Below are 21,846 nucleotides of genomic sequence, written 5' to 3'. Positions count from 1 at the left end.
ATATATAAAAACAATTAAGGAACATTTGTGAAAATAAAAAAAAAATTACAAGGTAAAAAAGATAGGTAGAAAACTTAAATTATTTTTTAACAAACAACCAATGTTTGCTTTTCATTCTGCGGTATATTTTTTTTTTGTCTTTTAAATAGATGTAACCAACAAAACTCTCATTTAGTCGTCAACAAGTAAAAAAATGTGTTGTGTTGTGTTAGACATGTAGACATGCTACTGATTTAAACACTACAAACGCTTCACATATAAGATGTGATACACATGAAACAGATGAGCTCTACTCGATATGCCCAACAGATCGCTAGTTTTAAAGAGGAAATCTTTACTCTTTTTTTTACATGTCACACATATACGCAGTTCTCTAAGATGGCACAACTCACATACTTTTTTGTATTTACAAATTACATTCACTCATTGACTGATTAACTTAAAACAAATGTAAAAAAAAAAAATGCACAAAATCCGAACATTTTAAAAGTTAAAAATAACCTAATACATGGAATTTTAAGTTCTAACCAATAGAATCACCCAGCACATATTTAATATTTTTAACCAATGGTATATTCTGTTTTATCAACAATCCAGATATCGACCAATGAAGTAATCCAATAATATCACATGTAAATAAAACGAAAGGAGGATATAAAAATACTAAATGCTATATTTTGCATCGTGCTATTTGCATTAACTAGTCATTTGGTTTTTCATTCACACATCACATTAACATAAACCGTTTCGTTATTTCACGTGTCACATACATCTCTTCGTTCATTATGTCACCATCACATATTTATCAATTATTTAACTCTCACATATCACATTTTTCTTCATTATTTTGTTTTCACATATCACACGCCAATGTTATCATTAATTTACACATCACATATAACTATAGTCATTTATTCATATACCAAATGCCACGGATATAATTAATTCACATATCACACTTACTGAAGTCATCAATTCACATATCACATGTCATCAATTCACATATCACAATGCGGGTTACGAGAGCTAAATTTAATAACAGACATGGTAATACATTACAATGTAGGCCCTATATATTATTTTTTGCATTTTCACAGCATCGCATATAAATAAAAAAAAAATTAAATGAGAGGACTATGTATTTCATAAACTAATTATCTAGAAAACTTATACAATAGCCTACTATTTCATTTTTATTTAAATAGAAAATTACAATTTTTGTTTCAGTATGTACATTTTGAGTTACATATTGTGTATTATTTTTAACACTCATCTAGTTATTTAAATTGTACGGTATCTCTATTATGGTTAGTATCAAGGGTAAAAACTAGGCTAATGAATAGACTAGAGTTTTAGTCAAAAACAAATCTAGGATTATATTTAGGTCTGTATTGTGTCTTTAATGTACACGATCGTTTATCCGTAGATTGAAAGAATATCGAATACACATAACAAAGTCGAAGTACAAAATCTTTTAAACCTCACAATGAACCTCCATGTGTTCTAATGTACACGTTGAGTTAATGAAAAACAAATTCAATATCTCGATCTAGTAACAATTCGACAGCTAATATTTACAAAGAAATAAATACTGTACAACGCGGTATAAAAGTGAATGCTGAATGTGAAACAGTCTCAAGTGATATAAAATAGTTACACATACCTTTGTGTCAGGATCAATGTACAAGTCAATAAAACGGTATACTTTCTACACCAAAACGAGTATTGGCGAATTCACGTATTCGCTCCATCCAATACTGATATTTTGAACGTAATTTACCCAACAACTAAGTGAAGGATTTTTTTGTCTATATATGAAGGTATACATTAAATAACAATGAGGTAATGTGATTATTGATAAGCTAAATGTGAATGCTGACGACAGAATATAATTAAATCTCATAATGTTTGTATTATTTACATCAATTTAACATTAGGAATTTATTATTCTTGTTATCTAACATAAGAGAATAAGTCATTGGAGATATTTTAATCCGTATTGGTAAAACGTTTTAACCAATCTAAATTAAAAATAAGTTTTGCAAAAATATCATGAGTATAGTAGTAATGTGGAGAAGCTTAATTTAATTTCTCAACATTTTTTTTTCCACAGTGCTCTAGCAATAGCTACTATAAATAGCTAGCAAATTGCTAATAGTAGCGTCGCTACCAGGACATGCTAAGTATCATTCCTACATCTAAATATAGAAGGTAACAACGCTTCACCGAGGCTTAAGTCTCCCTACCATCAACTGGTGAAATCTACTTCACCTATGAAATGCCATGTCATGTTTCGAAACGCAGCATCTTGAAACTGCTCGTATTACTACACAACTACAAATATAAAGGCTGAGTAGTTTTTTTATATATACATAATAATATCGTGTTATAAAAATACAACGACGTAGAATGTAAGTTCGAAAATTTCCTACAATCTTATCGGTATTTTTAAACCTCCAAATATTCAAATGTTAGATAACAAAACAATAAAAAGAAGTAATACAATTATCTAATCCACAAGGCACGTTCATTAATTTTGTGATCATGATCAGTTCATTTATAATGTCCTAGCTTACGAATACTGATACAAAAAATGCATTCGACTTTTTTAGGATACACGTTCATGTACCTTAGAATACTAGAACGTCATTATATTTGTGTTTCATTGTTATTCTGTTCCAATTATATAATAATATCAAAACATTTTTATAATATAAAAGCATTACTTATTAAAAACGAGTCAATTTGTTTTGTTATTTTTGCTTCGAATAAATAATTGTCGAATGCTTTTTGTAAACATTCCACATTTTGTATAAACTTTGATAACGTACATTTTTATGTGATGAGGTGATGGGTGGGTAATGAACTAATGGGAATATTGACGGTAAAAAGATATCATATGAACATAATTCGCATACAGCTTAGGTCATATCACCGTCTTTTCATGCAATTACTGTAAGACTTAAGTTGTTTTTTTTTCTTTCATCTGGTAAGAATTTGCATCGATCGCGAATATAACAGTTCGCAATCACCGTAAGACTTAATTTTTTACTGTCTTCGGTAAAACTGTTCATCAGGCGAATGAAGTTTTGGGTATTACACTGTACATGTCAAGGATATCGTTTACTTGTAAGATAGATATACCAATCTGGCTGAACTATCTGTGAGAGTGCTGTGGAGATATAGAAGGTAACGGAGATTTCCGATCGCAGCTCATCCCTTCTGTGCAAATCTTCATATCCAGGATATCCGTGATGAGTAGGTCAGTATTCAAGATGGGGTCGGGGTCTTGAATCACGTGACTTCCGGGCGGGGTCAGCTCCCCGATCCGATGACGCTTGGCCAACTTCCGCCGGACGACTGCCGGTTTCTGAGGCGGCGAGACCGGTCTTTTGGAAGCCGGGCTGGAATCGCCGGCGTAGGTGTTTAAGACGTTTTTCCCGTGCAGGGACATGGATTCGGATGTTTTCGCTTTTTGGTATTGTTTTAAATCGTGGAGAGGGTGGATCTCTGAGAGACGAGGTCTATCCTGCGCGCTCCTGAATGGGATTAGCTGTTTTGGGATAATCCGGTTGATCGAAGGGCTTGGTTGAGGGTAGGGGTCAGCGTTGACGATGTACACGTTGTTGTCGTGCGGTTTGTTCGCGGAGTTCAAATCCGTTTTCACCATGCCTCGGCGGATGAGCAGTTTGTTGTTTTGGATGTAGCGCCGGATTTGAGCCGGTTGGTTTCCGGTCACGAGATTGTTGTTTTCGTCGCCGATTTGGTTGTTGCTGGGTTTATCCACGGTGTTGACTTTCATGTGAAGTTTGTATTTATTGTAGATGGATTGCCTCTCTTTGTTCACCAGCGCCTCTGAGTTTTCTTCCGCGTGGGATTGACGCGTCATTGGGTGCGAAACATTCCGCGTGGGCGAGGGCACAGATTTACGCAACGCGTTCGTTTCCCCTTGCGCGTGGTTACATCTCTCGTCGCGGGAATTCCCGAAACCGACCACCTTTCCCTTGGAGGGCGTGGTCAGCTTGTCAATCAACTCTCGCCCGATGTCGATGTGTTGGTTTTGGCGAGCGGAAACCACGCCAACGGTGGTGGAGACGGTAACGGTCGGCTCGTGCAGAGCACGTTTTGAGAAATGACGTAACGTGGGTGAGTTGGCCGTGATGTCTTTGAGGCTGGAGCTGGAGACGTCGGAGTGGGTGGGTGAGTCGGGGAGGAGCTTGTCCGTGTTGAGGTCGATTGAGTCGTACCTGGTCAGCGGGTTGCGGTTCTCCTTGCGGTCACTGGAATCAACTGCGGGAACAGAAATTTGGACTTGGTTTAAATTTGAACTGTGCGGGTATTTTTTATAAATAGCATCACAAATTAATAGGCGTAAGAAATAAAATCATATAATGAATCTAATGGCAGTTTTTTTTTCATCTAACTTTTTCCACCCTACTTTATTTCACCCATCTCTAAGCCGCTCCTTTTTGTTATTGAGGAGAAAATAAAGTTCGAAATATTGACCCCGCAATATTTACAATAAGCGTGGAATTATGTTACTTGCTTCACTAAACAAACAATAACCCCATCTATAGCATTATAGTCGAACCCAAGCTATTTATGATTTTCGTATTCGGTCTCAGTGTTAGTTCTTCGTGTAAGGTCATTTTGCTAGATCTTTTGCTAGGTCTTTATGTTAGGTATTTGTATTAGTTCTTTTTGTTAGGTCTTTGTGTTAGGTCTTTGTGCTAGGCCAGTGTTAGGCATTTTTGTTTGGTCTTTTTGTTAGGTGTTTTTGTTCTGTATTTGTATTAGGTCATTTTAGGTCTTTGTGTTAGATCTTTTTGTTCGGTATTTGTTACATCTTTTCAGGTCTTCGTGAAAGGTCTTTGTTAGGTCTTTTTGTTCGGTCTTTGTTAGATTTTTTTAGGTTTTTGTGAAAACTCTTTGTGTAAGGTTTTTTTGTGAGGTCTTTTTTAGATCTTTGCGTAAAGCCTTTGTGTTTGGTCCGGATGTTAGGTCTTTTTGTTAGATATTTGTGTTAGGTCTATGTGTAAGGTCTTCGGTAGGTCCATGTCTATCCACATTGTTTGTCCACCCCATTTGACCAACTTACTGTTGGAGGCGTCCGTGCTGATCCCCGAATCTTTCTTGCTGTTGTAGGTGGTGTCGGTACCCTCGGTGGTCACCGACGTCAACCCTCGGGATTGGAGCCTGGGGGTGGGGGAGATGACCCCTGATGTAGAGGTGTGGGGTGGATGTTCTTTGTTATTTTTCATCTCCGTTTTAGCTCGCATATCCTGCAATGAAACAAATAAATATTTAAAAAACATAAATATATAACATAATTTTAAACAAAACATAAACATATAACAAATATTTAATTAACTCGAACTTATTTTGTAACATTCGTTTTGTTGCATTTAAAACAAAAATTAAACAAAAATTAAAAAGAAATAAAAAGCCTCAATATATATATATATATATATATATATATATATATATATATATATATATATATATACATACAGTAGCGTAGCGAGGGGGGGGGCGGGGGGGGGGGGCGCCAAAATGGGTTGGAAAAATAAATTGAAAGGTTGAGGGGAGTGCAAATTTAAAGTTTGAGGGGGAGGGGTGCAAATCAAAATCTCGAGGGGGGGGGGGGGGGTGCGAAATCGAAAGTTTCAGGGGGGGGGGGGGTGGTGCAAATCAAAATCTCGAAGGGGGGTTGCAAATCGAAAAGTTTGTCCCCGGTCGCCGGGAAGGGTCGCTACGCCTCTGTATATATATTTATATATATATATATATATACATATATATATATATATATATATATATATATATATATATATATATATATATATATATATATATATATATATGTAGGGCCTATTTATTTTTAATGTTTTAAAAAATTCCATTTAATGTTTAATGATAGCTTACTATAAGTGATACAGCACAGTGTTAAATAGTAAATGCACGTAATCAAAAGCAATAGAATCAGTGTTATTATACCTGTAATATACGTTTTAATAAAATATCATGAAAGTTTATTGAAAAGTTAAGTCTTGTTACCATTTTAGGAATATCTATTTTTACGTAAAAAAAAATGGTGAAGCCTAAATTTTGGTAAAATAATTTTTTTTTTCGCTAAATTATGTAGACCCTTAAAAATTGTACAGTTTAATGAAATATTTTAATTTATTTTAATTTAATATTTAATTCAGGCCCATATGTTGTGTTCAATACAATTTTTTTTGTTCAAGGACAACTCTGTCTTACCTGGAGATGTAGAGTTATTCGAGTATCCTCCCCTGTCTTTCTGTTCCCCGCAGGGGTCATCTGTCCTGATGACCTTTGCTCCAGGTTGTATCTGCTAACTCGGCTTAGGTACAGGTGATAGGTGGCGCAAGCTGGTGGTGGGGGGGGGGGGGGGGGAGAGAGATTAGACTGTCATTAGCAGGTGTTGTACAGATGTTTATTTCAATGTGTGCCTTTGATACCAGTGATCACTCGATGTGATGGAATGGTGCCATTGTATGGTGGTGGGCTCAGTGGGTTGTTTCAGATTGGCGTGTAGAGGATAATGTTGGCTTATATAAATCTACCTTAAGCTCTGGTCTTAGCCCTAGCTCTAACCATAGCGCTATTCTTAGTTATGGTAACAAATTAATCTTTAGCTATGATATTGGCTCTAACTTTAGCTCTAGCCACAGCTCTAGCCATAGCTCTATCCCTAGTTATGGTAACAAATCACCCTATAGCTATGATATTGGCTTTATGATAACTTTAGCTCTACATCCAGCTCTGATATTATCTCTACATTTACCCCTGACCATAGTTCTAGCTCTTCTTGAGTCTCTATACTTAGCACCTAGTACTGCCTCTAGCTCTGACCCTAGTTCTAAAATAAACACTACCTTTAGCTCTGTCCATAGCTCTATTTCTAGCTTTGAATACAACTTTGAGGTTAGCCCTATACATAGCTTTGGCCTTAGCTGGTCCTAACTCTGGTCCTTAGGCCTTAGCTATGTCCCAACTTGTTAACGTAAAATTAACCATGTACCTTAAACATAACTCGGACTACATAAAGAACAAACAATAGCCTCGAAATGATATATTACCGGGATAGTTATCGTCATAGAATTGGATATTTCATGGACAATTCTTTAAGATAATTTCTAAACAATGTGTACGATAAAGTTATATCATATGGCAGGAATATCTAACACATTGTTTAGTGCTAAGATATTTTAGTTAGCCTTGTTTAGAGTTCAAATCTCTATATCTCTTTGTTGTTGAATTTGAATCCCCTACCCAGGGCATATACAGAAAATAAATTGTGAGTGAAATCATAGAGAACCCAGAAGGGGGGTGGGGGGTGGTGTTCCTAACTAAAATTCATTTCACTGAGAGTATATCTATTTATAACTCAATCAAATTAACTTGCAGTTAAATAAAAAATGTAATTTGATATAAATATAACAAGGGCGGCTGTTGCCCACTTGTGGCAATCAATCAACAGGTGTTGTAGGTTGTGTTGAGTGGTGATGATGAGTAGTGGGGAGGGGGGAGGTGTTTGATGTACGTTATTAACATTTCAGCGGATTAATATGTAATGAAGCCGATGCAATGGTAAGTTGCTGTTAGGGCTGTAGCAGATGTGTGGTTGTGGTTTTGACAGGTGTGATGGGCCTTAGATGTGATAGGTTTGTTTGGTGATGCTTAGCGTAGGTTTTATGTGTATGTATAATGTGTAGGTAGGCGATAGGTGCGTGTGAGTGCACGTGTATATGTGAGATAGTGTGATATATGAGTGTATGTGCACGCGTGGTGGTGTGATACATGCGTGTGTGAGTGCAAATATGAGTGGGCGGTGATGTGAAATATATGTGTGTGAGTGTAAGTGTGTATGTGTGGTGGTGTGATATATATATGTGTGAGTGTGTAAGTGTGTATGTGTGGTGGTGTGATATATATATGTGTGAGTGTGTAAGTGTGTATGTGTGGTGGTGTGATATATATATGTGTGAGTGTGTAAGTGTGTATGTGTGGTGGTGTGATATATGCGCGTGTGTGTGCGCACGTGTGTATGTGTGTTGGTGTGTTATATGTGTGTGTGAGTGCAAGCATGAGTGTGTGGTGATGTGATATTTGTGTGCGTGTGTGTACGTGTGTATGTGTGGTGGTGTGATATATTTGTGTGTGAGTGCAAATGTGAGTGGGCGGTGATGTGAAATATATGTGTGTGAGTGTGTAAGTGTGTATGTGTGGTGGTGTGATATATGCGCGTGTGTGTGTTCACGTGTGTATGTGTGTTGATGTAAAATATGAGTATGTGAGTGTTCGTGTGTATGTGTGTATGAGTGTATGTGAGGTGATGTAATAAAGTGGACACATGTGTACGTGTACATGAAGTCTGCAGTCGTAAAGTATTATTTTTTTTTAATTCTTAAACGTTATTTTTCTAAACATCTTCTATCAAACTATCCCACGACCTAAATCTAAAAATAGCCAAGACGACCACAAACGAACATCTAAAAATAGCCCTGACAAACACAAATAAACGAGACAAGCCGTTCCACTAAACAACAGGTCCATTAAATTAGGAAAGAAAACATTTGAGCTCCACGATTGTTCTAATGTTTACAAACTTGAGTCCCTTCACACTGGGTCACATGCCAGCTATAAATAGCATCACATTTCGCGGCTGTTTAAATTAACACGTCAACTAAACCTCCGCGTGTGTGTGCGGTCAGCAAGAGCTTTTAAAATAAAACTATAAAATTCTATTTTTGAAACGGCAATGTTAGCAGGATTATAAATAGAACAGAGAGGTTATTTTAAGAATTATATTTGTTAATCCTTAAATAGAAAAAAAAGTATTTTTAGCAACGAAAACTGTGTTTTAAGTACACGGACGCAACGATTCATGGGCTTGTTGAATGTTTTCAAGCTTATTTTTGTCTTGTGTCTAAACGTAGCATATGTTTTTTTTCACTATTGTTAAAGGTCTTGAAGCCGCTCTCCCAGCTTTTATGAATGGAGTTTTTACTAACACAGATAAGCAGTAGTCGAAAATATAAATATGATAATCACAAAAAAACTATAAAATAAAGTTTTTGATTTATGATAAAATGGTACCCAATCATTTTATCAACACGTTTGACAAGACATAACCTAAGCACTAAACTGCCCCCACTCAATACAGTTTCATATATACACATACATATAGGCCTATATATATATATATATATATATATATATATATATATATATATATATATATATATATACATAATATATATGTACGCGAGGGGATTCGGCATCCTGAAGAATGGCGGGATGGAATCGTATTTCGCTATCTATTGCTCTAACAGACTATCTCATATACCTAGGTCTACCTTTTGTATTGTAATAATACTCTATGTTTACATTGCCATTTCAGTAAAAAATGCCTGTTTCTAACAATTTTTCATGTTTACTAAATATACTAAGGAAAAGCAATGTATATGGGGATAAGCATACTTTTGGACACTTTGTCTACTTTTGTATAAAAAAATAACCTTAATGAGAAAAACATTTTAAAATATTTTTAAAATACAATTTCCATGGCTCCATAAGATATTTTTTTTCCAGTTTTACATACTCTCTACGAAAAGTTTAAAATCCGTTATCATATCGTATTTGTAAAGCTGGATTTCAGAACATAAGGCCTTTTTGTGAATTGTATTTTATTTTATATCGGAAATACCCAAAGCTTTTAAAATAGCTTTACAACTTACACAGATATGTTATTTTCGTTACCTGCTTTTAGTTACATTTTGCAATTTTTCTCATTTTGCAGGTTTTTTATACTTAAAAGCCTGCTACTTATTCTATTTTCAGCATATTTTCAGTATTCTTTCTTCATGTAATAACACATTAATAACAATGTTATCACGAGGGAATTGTGATGGCTTTCATAGAAAAAAGTATTTGCGAAAAATATGCACATTTGAAACAGTCGCATACAAAAAAGAGTGCAATGTTTCGGAGATTGTAAAAATCTGAAGAGCAGCTCTATTTTAAAGAGTTGTCGTGACTAACGTTTTAATATATACCGTGTAAACTTGATTATTTCAAATGCATAAATAAAAATGCGTTAGCGTTTTAATGGACAGAATATTTTTCTGGTTTCTATGACAACCGAAATTGTTTTTAAGCCCCCTTTTTTCTGTTTAATACTTACTTTCTAGTGCCAAACATGGTAAGAGTATTTAAAAGGCTTCAGCCCTTTATAGAAAAAAAAAGTGTGAATATACTGCGCATATCCCTTTAAATAAGTTGTTTGGGCATGTTGCAAGTGGATTTGTGTGTTCTTTAAAAGCTATCAGTCCTATAGCTCCAGGGTCGGCAACCTTTTGAGACGGAAGAGCCAAAAGTTACAATTTTCAAAATTTCCCAGTTTTTAAAGAGCCACTAACTTTTTTTTTAATTTCAATACTTTATTATTTGATTAAGAATAGGTAAATAAATTTAATTTGTTATTTAAAATAAATCGCTTTAAATAAGAAATAATATTTATTCATATAAAAACATACACATGTTTCGCCAGAATAATGAAATTAGTAATCAAAAAATAAAAGTATAGGACTATTCAAATCCACTATAGAAGCAGTTAACTTTTTTTTTCTTTCTTTGCGGACATCACCGGCTCAGGAGGTGTCTCCCACTAGCCAGGCAGGCCTCAACACGACAAGCTCCGACTAACTGGCTTGGGCAGTGTCGTAGCGAGGGGGGGGGGGGGCGGGGGGGGGGGACATATGTCCCCGGGCGCCGACCTTAGGGGGCGCCAAAATATGTTGGAAAAATAAATTGAAAGGTTGAGGGGGGTGCAAATCGAAAGTTTGAGGGGGGAAGTGCAAATGGAAATCTCGAGAGGGGGGGGTGCAAATCAAAATCTCGAGGGGGGGGGGTGCAAATCGAAAGGTTTGTCCCCGGGCGCCGGGAAGGGTCGCTGCGCCTCTGGGCTTGGGAATCGGTTTGATTACCGTGTATCGGTCACTTCTGTTCTTTGGTTCTCACCAGTCTTATCTTCCACCCCACTGAACGCAAGGTAAACTGGTACCCCACCGTCCAGTACCCGGCTCAACAGTAGGAAGCTAATAACTAAGAGCACTTCAAATTGATGATTCCAGACAGGTGGGGAAATGCATTGTGAATAAAATAACATTCCACATTTAACAATATTCGAAAAGGTCGGCACTTGGGCAGTGGCAAGCATGGAATATTGTTGTCACGGGGATGTCCACGACACGGATGTGGGGCTGGGCCTGGTGCCCAAGCGGCTGTCCGTATACTTTCTAGTGCACATATTCGCACTGTTCTCAAATGAGTGTTTTCTTCTGTTTAAACTTACGTTTCTTTCAGGGGCGGAACTACAGTGCCGCCAGACCCCGCAATGCAGGGGGGCCCACGCCATTTAGGGGCCCAGAGCCGATACATTTTTATTGTTTAAAAAAAAGTAAATTTTCTTTCATTTTCGACTTGATGGTTGTTTTGTAAAAAATTACCGTAGCTGCGGTTGGATTATCTTTATTCTATAGACACCACCCCACGCTCTTGTATCTTCTTTTTCCCTTTGTTTTAAAGAGAAAAGTTTTTCTTACAGCTCTTTCTCGGTTTTGAAAAAAAAAATAAAAGCTAAATTTAAAAATATAAACAACTTTTATGCTTAGAATTGTGTTTTTAATAAAAATTTCAAACTTAAACTGATTAAAGAATATCTATTTGGAAATATTATTTATTATCTAATATTAACATTTTTCGGGCAAACGGCCTTCGGGCAAGTGTCATTCGGGCATTTGTCCCATTCGGGCAAGTGTCCATTCGGGCATTTGTCCCATTCGGGCAAGTGTCCATTCGGGCATTTGTCCCATTCGGGCAAGTGTCCATTCGGGCATTTGTCGCATTCGGGCAAGTGTCCATTCGGGCATTTGTCGCATTAGGGCAAGTGTCCATTCGGGCGTTTGTCGCATTCGGGCAAGTGTCCATTCGGGCATTTGTCGCATTCGGGCAAGTGTCCATTCGGGAAATCGGCCTTCGGGAAAACGGCATTCGGGCAAGTGTCTTTCGGGAAAACGTCCGGCTCCCTATATATATATATATATATATATATATATATATATATATATATATATATATATATATATATATATATATATATATATATATTTATATATATATATATATATATATGGGGGGGGGGGGCTAAACAATTTTTTTGCGGGGTGGCCCCTTTTTTCTAGTTCCGCCCCTGGTTTCTTTACAGTATAATTTTTGTTATGAGTTTCGAAAATGAAATAATATAACCAACGAGCCGGCCCGCGGCATAACATACGCCGCTATTTAGTTGTTGTTTTTTCTACTTTTCAGTAATTCATAATTTGTGAATTCGACAGTACCAACGCTGCCACTGAAAATATTTCTTTAAGGCACTATAGGTAGCTCGTTAAGGACCATACCCCCCCCCCCCCTTCCTTCCCCCCCCCCTCCCCCCCCCCCCCCTACGTTTAAAATCGTTGGCTCTGCTTGTAAACATTTAGAGTGAACACAGCTCACTAAAACCATGTAGGGGTGGGGAGGTAGGGAGCGCGTTTACAGCTTGTTTTCTAGCTGCTCCCAGAAGAGAATTATATATATAGATAATATGCGTGCAGGGGGCTAGAGAGCCGCGCCTTGGCATCAGGGGAGCCGCAGGTTGCGGACCCCCTGCTATAGCTTTTTGTTTGGCAGAGAAAAGCAATTAGAAATTAGCCTTATTTCCCCAACAATAAAGTGAAAATAGCAATCGCTTATAATATTTAAAAACTAAAGTATTAGACAATATTTCGAGTTTTCTATAGCTAATAGTGTCAACCGGTAGTTAAAAACAATAATGTAAAATATAAATAAAAAAGACAGTTATGCAAAAATCTGTTTAAGATTATTATTATATGAATGATAAACAATAACCTACATATTTTGTTTTTATTAGTTTGGAGATATCCCTAGTTTGTACTAATTTTGGGAGCTTGACTATAGGTTGTGTCCCTTGGACATTTTGAATTTCAAGATGGGAGGCAGCTAACATAAATTACGTTTAACGCTTAATTAAGTAATTCACTTTTCGATTTGTATTATTGTCTCACAATGAAATTAGAGATAATAAATGTGATGTTTGATTTCTTACATTAATTTGATAATAAATGAAATACATTAACATGACCTTCAAAGTACAACACTAATGTAATATTCAACGTAATACATGACGTTCCCATTACTTTAATGTGGTATTTAATGTAATAAAAGAACTTGACAAAGTATTACAATAATGTGATTGTCAATGTAATACACTTAAATACACGAACGTGAAATCTGGCATTCAAAGTATTACATTAATCTTCTTCTTAATCATTTTCGTGCCCAAGACACATGGGGTAGATGAAGTAGAGTTCATATGATTCATTTAACTCGGCATATAAAGTGATAGTGTTGTCAGCACTATACCCAGCCGCTTTTGTTTCCCTAACGTAAACTAGGTACCCATCAGGCCGTTCCACTGATTTGAACCCGGATTCGAACTCGAGACTCTCGGGTTAGCCGTCTAGCGCTCTACCGCTAGTCCCACATTACACTAATATGACGTCATGAACTTTGACCTACCTGGACTGGGGGTATTGCAGGTGACGAACTTGATGACCTCGCCCATACGAAAGCCCAGGTTCTCGGACATGTGACTTAAGATGTCGGCATCCAGGTCTGACGTTCTCATCTTGTTGGGGCAGGGGTGGCGTGGTAAGGGTTTGTTGCCTGTAGGGAGTACACAGTTGTAGGTTTATTTCAATGGTGTACACAGTAGTAGGTTTATTTCAATGGTGTACACAGTAGTAGGTTTATTTCAAAAGAGTACACAGTAGTAGGTTTATTTCAATGGTGTACACAGTAGTAGGTTTATTTCAAAAGAGTACACAGTAGTAGGTTTATTTCAACGAAATGCATTGATTAAGTATTTGATTTACATTACAGTGCATGTAAATATCAACTTTAAATAATAAAATATTATTTTTCTTTAAGGCTTGGTATCTTAAATTTCGTGCATTTTTTTTATAAGCGTTATGCTACTTTTGTATATCAGTTGTGGATAACATTTTTCGCTAACTGTCCGGTAACTACGTCTAATTGTTCGCGAAGTGTCCACTAACTACTTCTAATTGTCCGTTAAATGACCGATAACTACTTCTAATTGTCCGTTAAATGACCGATAACTACTTCTAATTGTCCGTTAAATGACCGATAACTACTTCTAATTGTCCGTTAAATGACCGATAACTACTTCTAGATGTCCGTTAAATGACCGATAACTACTTCTAATTGTCCGTTAAATGACCGATAACTACTTCTAATTGTCCGTTAACTGTCAAATAACTACTTTTAATTGTCCGTTAAATGACCGATAACTACTTCTAATTGTCCGTTAAATGACCGATAACTACTTCTAATTGTCCGTTAACTGTCCGATAACTACTTCTAATTGTCCGTTAAATGACCGATAACTACTTCTTATTGTCCTTAAATGACCGATAACTACTTCTAATTGTCCGTTAACTGTCAATAAAAATGGGTAGAACTCATTAGAAAGAAAAATGTTATGGGGAGCTTGTAACACTGGAGATGACAGCACAGTTCGTTTTGATGTGGATCGTGATGAATGATTCCTCCATTATAGAAACAGAACGAAGAAGAAGAAGTACCACTCAATGGCTGGACAGTAATGATAACTATTTGACTTCGTTTAACAATTTTAATAACGTTTAGGTTTTTTTTTTTTTTTTTTTTTTTTTCTGAGCATAATTTTAGCAGGAGGGGAATACTTTCAGTCTAAGTTGAGGCGATCTAGGATTATGACGTTATGAGCAAATTATATTTCTAACTGAAAATTGGTCGACGTTTTTTTATAAGAATGTCTATTAATTATTTCTAGATTCTATCGCAGTTATCCATTATTAATTGACCTTAATTAATATTTTTGTTTTATTTAAGAAATAAAAAAGTAAAATATGAAAAGATATAAAAAATAATTTGAAAAATGGTGCTCTCAAAAATAAAATATAAGGTCGTAAAAACGTATTTCTACATTTTATTTTTGATATGTTTATATTCAGTGTAAAAATATAATATGCTACGTAAACCGATATATATATATATATATATATATATATATATATATATATATATATATATATATTATATTATATAAAATTAATACACATAGTGATATAACCAACACAGTCTAGCACTGACCTGTAGCTAGCCAGGGGTGACTCAAGGCTTCCGTTATGGTGATACGTCTTGCTGGGTCAGGGTTCAAAAACTTGCGGAGCAGGTCTTTACAGTCTGTGTTAAAACACAAAATATTTTTAAAAAAATTTTTTGTTTTATTTTTATCGTGAAAAAAAATCACACTTTACTTCGAAATTATTAAAATTTAACAGTGAAATGTATAAGGGCAAGTTTGTCAAAACAGGGTCTGAAAAAGCGTCGGTGTACATGTATGTTACTACGGTAACTCATCCTTCCAGAACATCCTTTCGGGGGAAATTGTAAGTTCACTTTTCGAATCTGACGGTTCATGGGGCAAGTGAAGTAGAGTTCACCTGTTTCGTTTTACTTCGGTATATAAAGGGATAGTGTGATCAGCACCATACACAGCAACCTTTACTCGCTTTAACTTGAGTTAGATACCCATCACAGCTGGGTTGACTATGAGACGTTCTACTCAATTGAACCCAGATTAAAACTCCAGTTTTTTAGGTTAGCAGTCTATTCCTCTACCGCTTGGCCACGCCCTCCCATATGCCGAAAAAAAATTACGTGTAATTTTCTTACCCCAACTTTCATCATGTTCAAAAAGTCCCATAGTTTTATAAAGAAAATGAAATGAGGCAATGTTTACCTCGGGTTAAGTCGTCTGGTACAGGGTTCATCTGCCGGTCCCTCATCTTGGCGTACAGGGCTTTGATGTTAAAGGGCTCCACGGTGAAGGGGAGCCCGCCGGTCAACATGGCGTACATGTTGACGCCTCTGTGGACATCACGGGAGGGAGGGGGGAAGGGAGGTTAGAACACTGGACTACGTCAGATATGGACAGGACACAACAGAAATATGTGACAATATATTTTACACGTCACGATAAAATATTAGAACACTGAACTACAACAGATATGGACAGGACACGATAAAATATGTTGAACTATAACCAAGTTACTGTAAAATATTAAATCACTGGAATACATCAGATATCTAAATGAAACAACAGAAGTATGTGAAACTAAATTCTAGAAGTCTCGATAAAATATTAGAACACTGAAATACAACCGATATAGACAGGCCAAAACAGCTATATTCTAGACACCTTCTAGACACCATCGATTTTAAAACACCGGATATATGTAGAAGACACAATAAAACACCAGTATGTGAAACTGTACGTTAGACAACACACCACGATTAAAGAACACCGTACATCACATATGTAGGTGAGACTATAAAACACACGTATGTGAGACTGTATTCTAGACACTACTCCTTCATTACCCAACATAGGACATCACAAATATAGATGACACCATAAAACACTAATATGTGAAACTGTATTCTAGGTACGAATTGACTGTACAGTTTAAAACATTGGAATACATTAGACATATACATGACACAATTTATCACTATCATGTCCAACTATACAAGGCTGATACATATGGAATCGTAAGATAGGAAATCGATAAAACTGATACTTGAAACAACTGAACAGAAATCATTCTGTGTTGACAATATAGAGCATATTTTAGATCTTTATATATATACGGTAAAACGATAAATAAAAAAAACAATAGATCATTAAAACAAAACACAAACTTAATTTTGCAATAACAACACAAAAAAACCAACTCCTCCATAGCTTTAAACCACTTATATTTCACTAGATAATAAATTATTGCATCAGTGGTTTATTTTATTTCATTTTATAGAATTCCCGCGAATGATTCTTTGAATCTAACTCGGTTACTTTTATATCGGTATTTAGCGTCTCTCTATGCATGAATCATTTAAAAGTTTAATTACTGGGTTTTTTTTTAAACAAATTGTTTCTAAGATTAAAATAGTTGGGGTTTTTTAATTGCGCTATTTAAAATTAAAAGATCGATAATATTTCTTAGCTTTGTTTGGCGAAATATAAAAAAGCAACGCTCTGGTGACCGCTTTCAACAACGCCAACAAACTGAAGTGACGCAAGTCACGTGTGACTCCGAATGTGACGTGACGTCACGTGACAAAAAATGTAACGTCACCCATAACAAAAGAAAAATAATCTTGACTAAAGCTGTAGTTAAAGCCCTGTCTTAACCAATCATTATCAACTAGGTTATCGACATTTTCATCTTAATGGTTCTCTATGGTGCCGAGGTCCTTTAAGTCAAAGTAAGCACTTTCACAGCTGTACAATATTGATGTGTTTTCACTCAATTAAAATGGGTATCTATACTATCCGGCATAAAACTTTTACTCAACACTTAAGGGGGACTCTCTCACACCATAACACAACCAACATGTATGTTTGGGTACTCCAAGCGTGCAACACCTACATTGTGTTTACAACATTCAATAAACTTACTTATTAGAGTAATTTCAACATTCAAAAAATTTATTTAGAGTACTTACAACATTCAAGAATCTTATTTAGTGTACTTCCAACGCTCAACAAACTTACTTAGAGTACTTAAAACATTCAACACCACAGCTTATTTAGCGTACGTACATTAAACATCCGAGCTTACTTAGACTACTCACATTATACAACACCTGACATGTACACAACTGACACCATACAACACCTGGCATGTAGACTACTGACACTATACCACATATGACAGTTACCTAGACTACTGACACCACACTACACCTGACAGGTAATTGGACTACTGGCACCATACAACCCCCTACATGTACACTATTTACACCACACCTTACATACACTCTACTGACAAAACACCTGACATGGAGACTACTGAAACCACACCCTACATGTACACTACTCACACCACACCGCACCCAACAAGTACTCACACCACACCCAACAAGTACTCACACCACACCGCACCCAACAAGTACTCACAACACACCCAACAAGTACTCACACCACACCCAACAAGTACTCACAACACACCCAACAAGTACTCACACCACACCGCACCCAACAAGTACTCACACCACACCGCACCCAACAAGTACTCACACCACACCCAACAAGTACTCACACCACACCCAACAAGTACTCACACCACACCCAACAAGTACTCACACCACACCCAACAAGTACTCACACCACACCACACCCAACAAGTACTCACACCACACCCAACAAGTACTCACACCACACCCAACAAGTACTCACACCACACCCAACAAGTACTCACACCACACCCAACAAGTACTCACACCACACCCAACAAGTACTCACAACACACCCAACAAGTACTCACACCACACCCAACAAGTACTCACAACACACCCAACAAGTACTCACACCACACCGCACCCAACAAGTACTCACACCACACCCAACAAGTACTCACACCACACCCAACAAGTACTCACACCACACCGCACCCAACAAGTACTCACACCACACCCAACAAGTACTCACACCACACCCAACAAGTACTCACACCACACCGCACCCAACAAGTACTCACACCACACCCAACAAGTACTCACAACACACCCAACAAGTACTCACACCACACCGCACCCAACAAGTACTCACACCACACCCAACAAGTACTCACACCACACCCAACAAGTACTCACACCACACCCAACAAGTACTCACACCACACCCAACAAGTACTCACACCACACCCAACAAGTACTCACACCACACCCAACAAGTACTCACACCACACCCAACAAGTACTCACACCACACCCAACAAGTACTCACACCACACCCAACAAGTACTCACACCACACCCAACAAGTACTCACACCACACCCAACAAGTACTCACACCACACCCAACAAGTACTCACACCACACCCAACAAGTACTCACACCACACCACACCCAACAAGTACTCACACCACACCACACCCAACAAGTACTCACAACACACCACATCCAACAAGTACTCACACCACACCCAACAAGTACTCACAACACACCCAACAAGTACTCACACCACACCCAACAAGTACTCACAACACACCACATCCAACAAGTACTCACACCACACCCAACAAGTACTCACACCACACCCAACAAGTACTCACAACACACCCAACAAGTACTCACACCACACCCAACAAGTACTCACAACACACCACATCCAACAAGTACTCACACCACACCCAACAAGTACTCACACCACACCCAACAAGTACTCACACCGCACCCAACAAGTACTCACACCACACCGCACCCAACAAGTACTCACACCACACCCAACAAGTACTCACAACACACCACATCCAACAAGTACTCACACCACACCCAACAAGTACTCACACCACACCCAACAAGTACTCACACCACACCCAACAAGTACTCACACCACACCCAACAAGTACTCACACCACACCCAACAAGTACTCACACCACACCCAACAAGTACTCACACCACACCACACCCAACAAGTACTCACACCACACCCAACAAGTACTCACACCACACCCAACAAGTACTCACACCACACCCAACAAGTACTCACACCACACCCAACAAGTACTCACACCACACCCAACAAGTACTCACACCACACCCAACAAGTACTCACACCACACCCAACAAGTACTCACACCACACCCAACAAGTACTCACACCACACCCAACAAGTACTCACACCACACCCAACAAGTACTCACACCACACCCAACAAGTACTCACACCACACCACACCCAACAAGTACTCACACCACACCACACCCAACAAGTACTCACAACACACCACACCCAACAAGTACTCACACCACACCCCACCCAACAAGTACTCACACCACACCGCACCCAACAAGTACTCACACCACACCACACCCAACAAGTACTCACACCACACCTAACAACTACTCACATGCTCCACAGATCCACCTGCAGCCCATATTTCTCGTGGTTGAGCAGCTCAGGAGCCGCATACGCTGGGCTCCCACACTGGGTGACACAGAACTCCTGAGCCCTAGTCCCGTCTGGTGAGTTGGCCACACGGATAAAGTTGCTCAGGCCGAAATCTGAACAGGTAAACATGAGGTGAGTTCGTTGGTGTTGGAAAATATGAGTAATATTTACATATGAGTATGTTTATGTTGGTTAATATGAGTAATATTTACATATGAGTACGTTTATGTTGGTTAATATGTGTACTATTTGCAGATGAGTACGTTTATATTGGTTAATATGAGTACTATATACATATGAGTACGTCTATGTTGGTTAATATGACTACTATTTACATATGAGTACGTCTATGTTGGTTAATATGAGTACTATTTACATATGAGTATATCTATGTTGGCTAATATGAGTACTATTTACATATGAGTATATCTATGTTGGTTTATATGAGAACTATTTATAGATGAGTACATTTATGTTGGCTAATATGAGTGCTATTTACATATGTGTTTGTTGGTGTTGGACAATATGTGTACTATTTACATATGAGTACGCTTATGTTGGAGTACTATTTACATATGAGTATATTTGTGTTAGGCAATACAAGTTTTATTTACATATGAGTATATTTGTGATGGACAATATGAGTACTATTCAGACATTAATTGTCTGCCTCAGTATGACACACCTAGCTATACATAATAGGTGATGATCTACATACCAATCAATTTGATGTCTTTATTTGCATCCAGCAACAGATTCTCAATTTTCAAATCTCTGAAAAAAAAAATTTAAAACTTTTAAATCACTTTTTTTTAAAACAAAATGTAAATGATCTTTCTAAAAATACTAATTGCAATTCTTCTTTCCAAGTTTAGTTTTGTATCGTATTTTGTTTTTAAAAGTGGAATTTTTACTTTCTCGTACACAGAGTCTAGATGAAATATCGTAATCGTTAAAAAAGAATTCATCATGAGTCTGTGACAGTTTTCGCAGATTTACAACACTCTACTTTGCCGTATACCGAGTATGTTGGGCGTATTACAATCTTGCAATAGACCTAAATTGAGATTTTGAAAAATATCATTCAAGGATTCGAAAAAGCTCGAAATTTTACACCTCGCTGAATCGAAAAAAACTTAGTTTTACAATTTTGACTGCTTTGCTATGTGTGTTTTTCTGTAAACATGATTACTTGGGTACCGTTTCCTTTAAGTTGACGGATCAAATTTGTAGTTATACTTCTACATTTAAGAACTTTTCGGTAAAAGGAACTTGTACTTATTCCACTTCCGGTTTCTCAAAAGCCAATGTCGAGAGTACTATTCATTATTTCCGTGGGAACAAGACAACAGATAGGTAGACGAAATCTCATACTGAAGTTAAAAATTCTATACTTAGATCACTCCAAATTTTCGAGTGACCTCCGATATACGGAACTGGTACTTAAAACTGTATACCAATAACTTGAGTACAGTTTCAGTTACATGAATTGAGTTAAATTTATATTTAGCTAAACGATCTTATGGTTTCTGTTAACGTTTGAGAGATTTTACTGAAAAGGAACCGGGTACTTTATTTCCAATTCCTCAAAGACCTTCAGAATTAGATGATTTTAATTCATGTTCTCGCAAAGCATAGTCTAAGAACTTTTCACCTCGATGAGTATTCTCGAAC

General features: G+C 37.2%; 1 protein-coding gene across 4 annotated transcripts in view; it reads right to left on the bottom strand.

Moving 5' to 3' along the window:
* The window catches only part of LOC131947448 (serine/threonine-protein kinase MARK2-like), a 102,995-nt gene continuing 81,149 nt past the window's right edge, over positions 1–21,846 (bottom strand). For all 4 annotated transcript variants that reach the window (XM_059308661.1, XM_059308663.1, XM_059308662.1 and 1 more), the window contains 8 exons: positions 20,891–20,946; positions 20,132–20,285; positions 15,959–16,086; positions 15,307–15,399; positions 13,669–13,815; positions 6,265–6,395; positions 5,099–5,282; positions 1–4,290 (listed from right to left, as the gene is read on the bottom strand). In XM_059308661.1, the coding sequence (XP_059164644.1) occupies positions 3,158–4,290; positions 5,099–5,282; positions 6,265–6,395; positions 13,669–13,815; positions 15,307–15,399; positions 15,959–16,086; positions 20,132–20,285; positions 20,891–20,946 (2,026 nt within the window). In that variant the 3' untranslated portion in view covers positions 1–3,157. The remainder of the gene's footprint in view (positions 4,291–5,098; positions 5,283–6,264; positions 6,396–13,668; positions 13,816–15,306; positions 15,400–15,958; positions 16,087–20,131; positions 20,286–20,890; positions 20,947–21,846) is intronic.

The sequence above is a fragment of the Physella acuta genome, unplaced genomic scaffold (assembly GCF_028476545.2).
Source record: "Physella acuta isolate Inbredline_101_S28 unplaced genomic scaffold, ASM2847654v3 ptg000593l, whole genome shotgun sequence".
NCBI lineage: Eukaryota > Metazoa > Mollusca > Gastropoda > Physidae > Physella > Physella acuta.
This window is presented reverse-complemented; position numbering and strand designations above follow the sequence as displayed.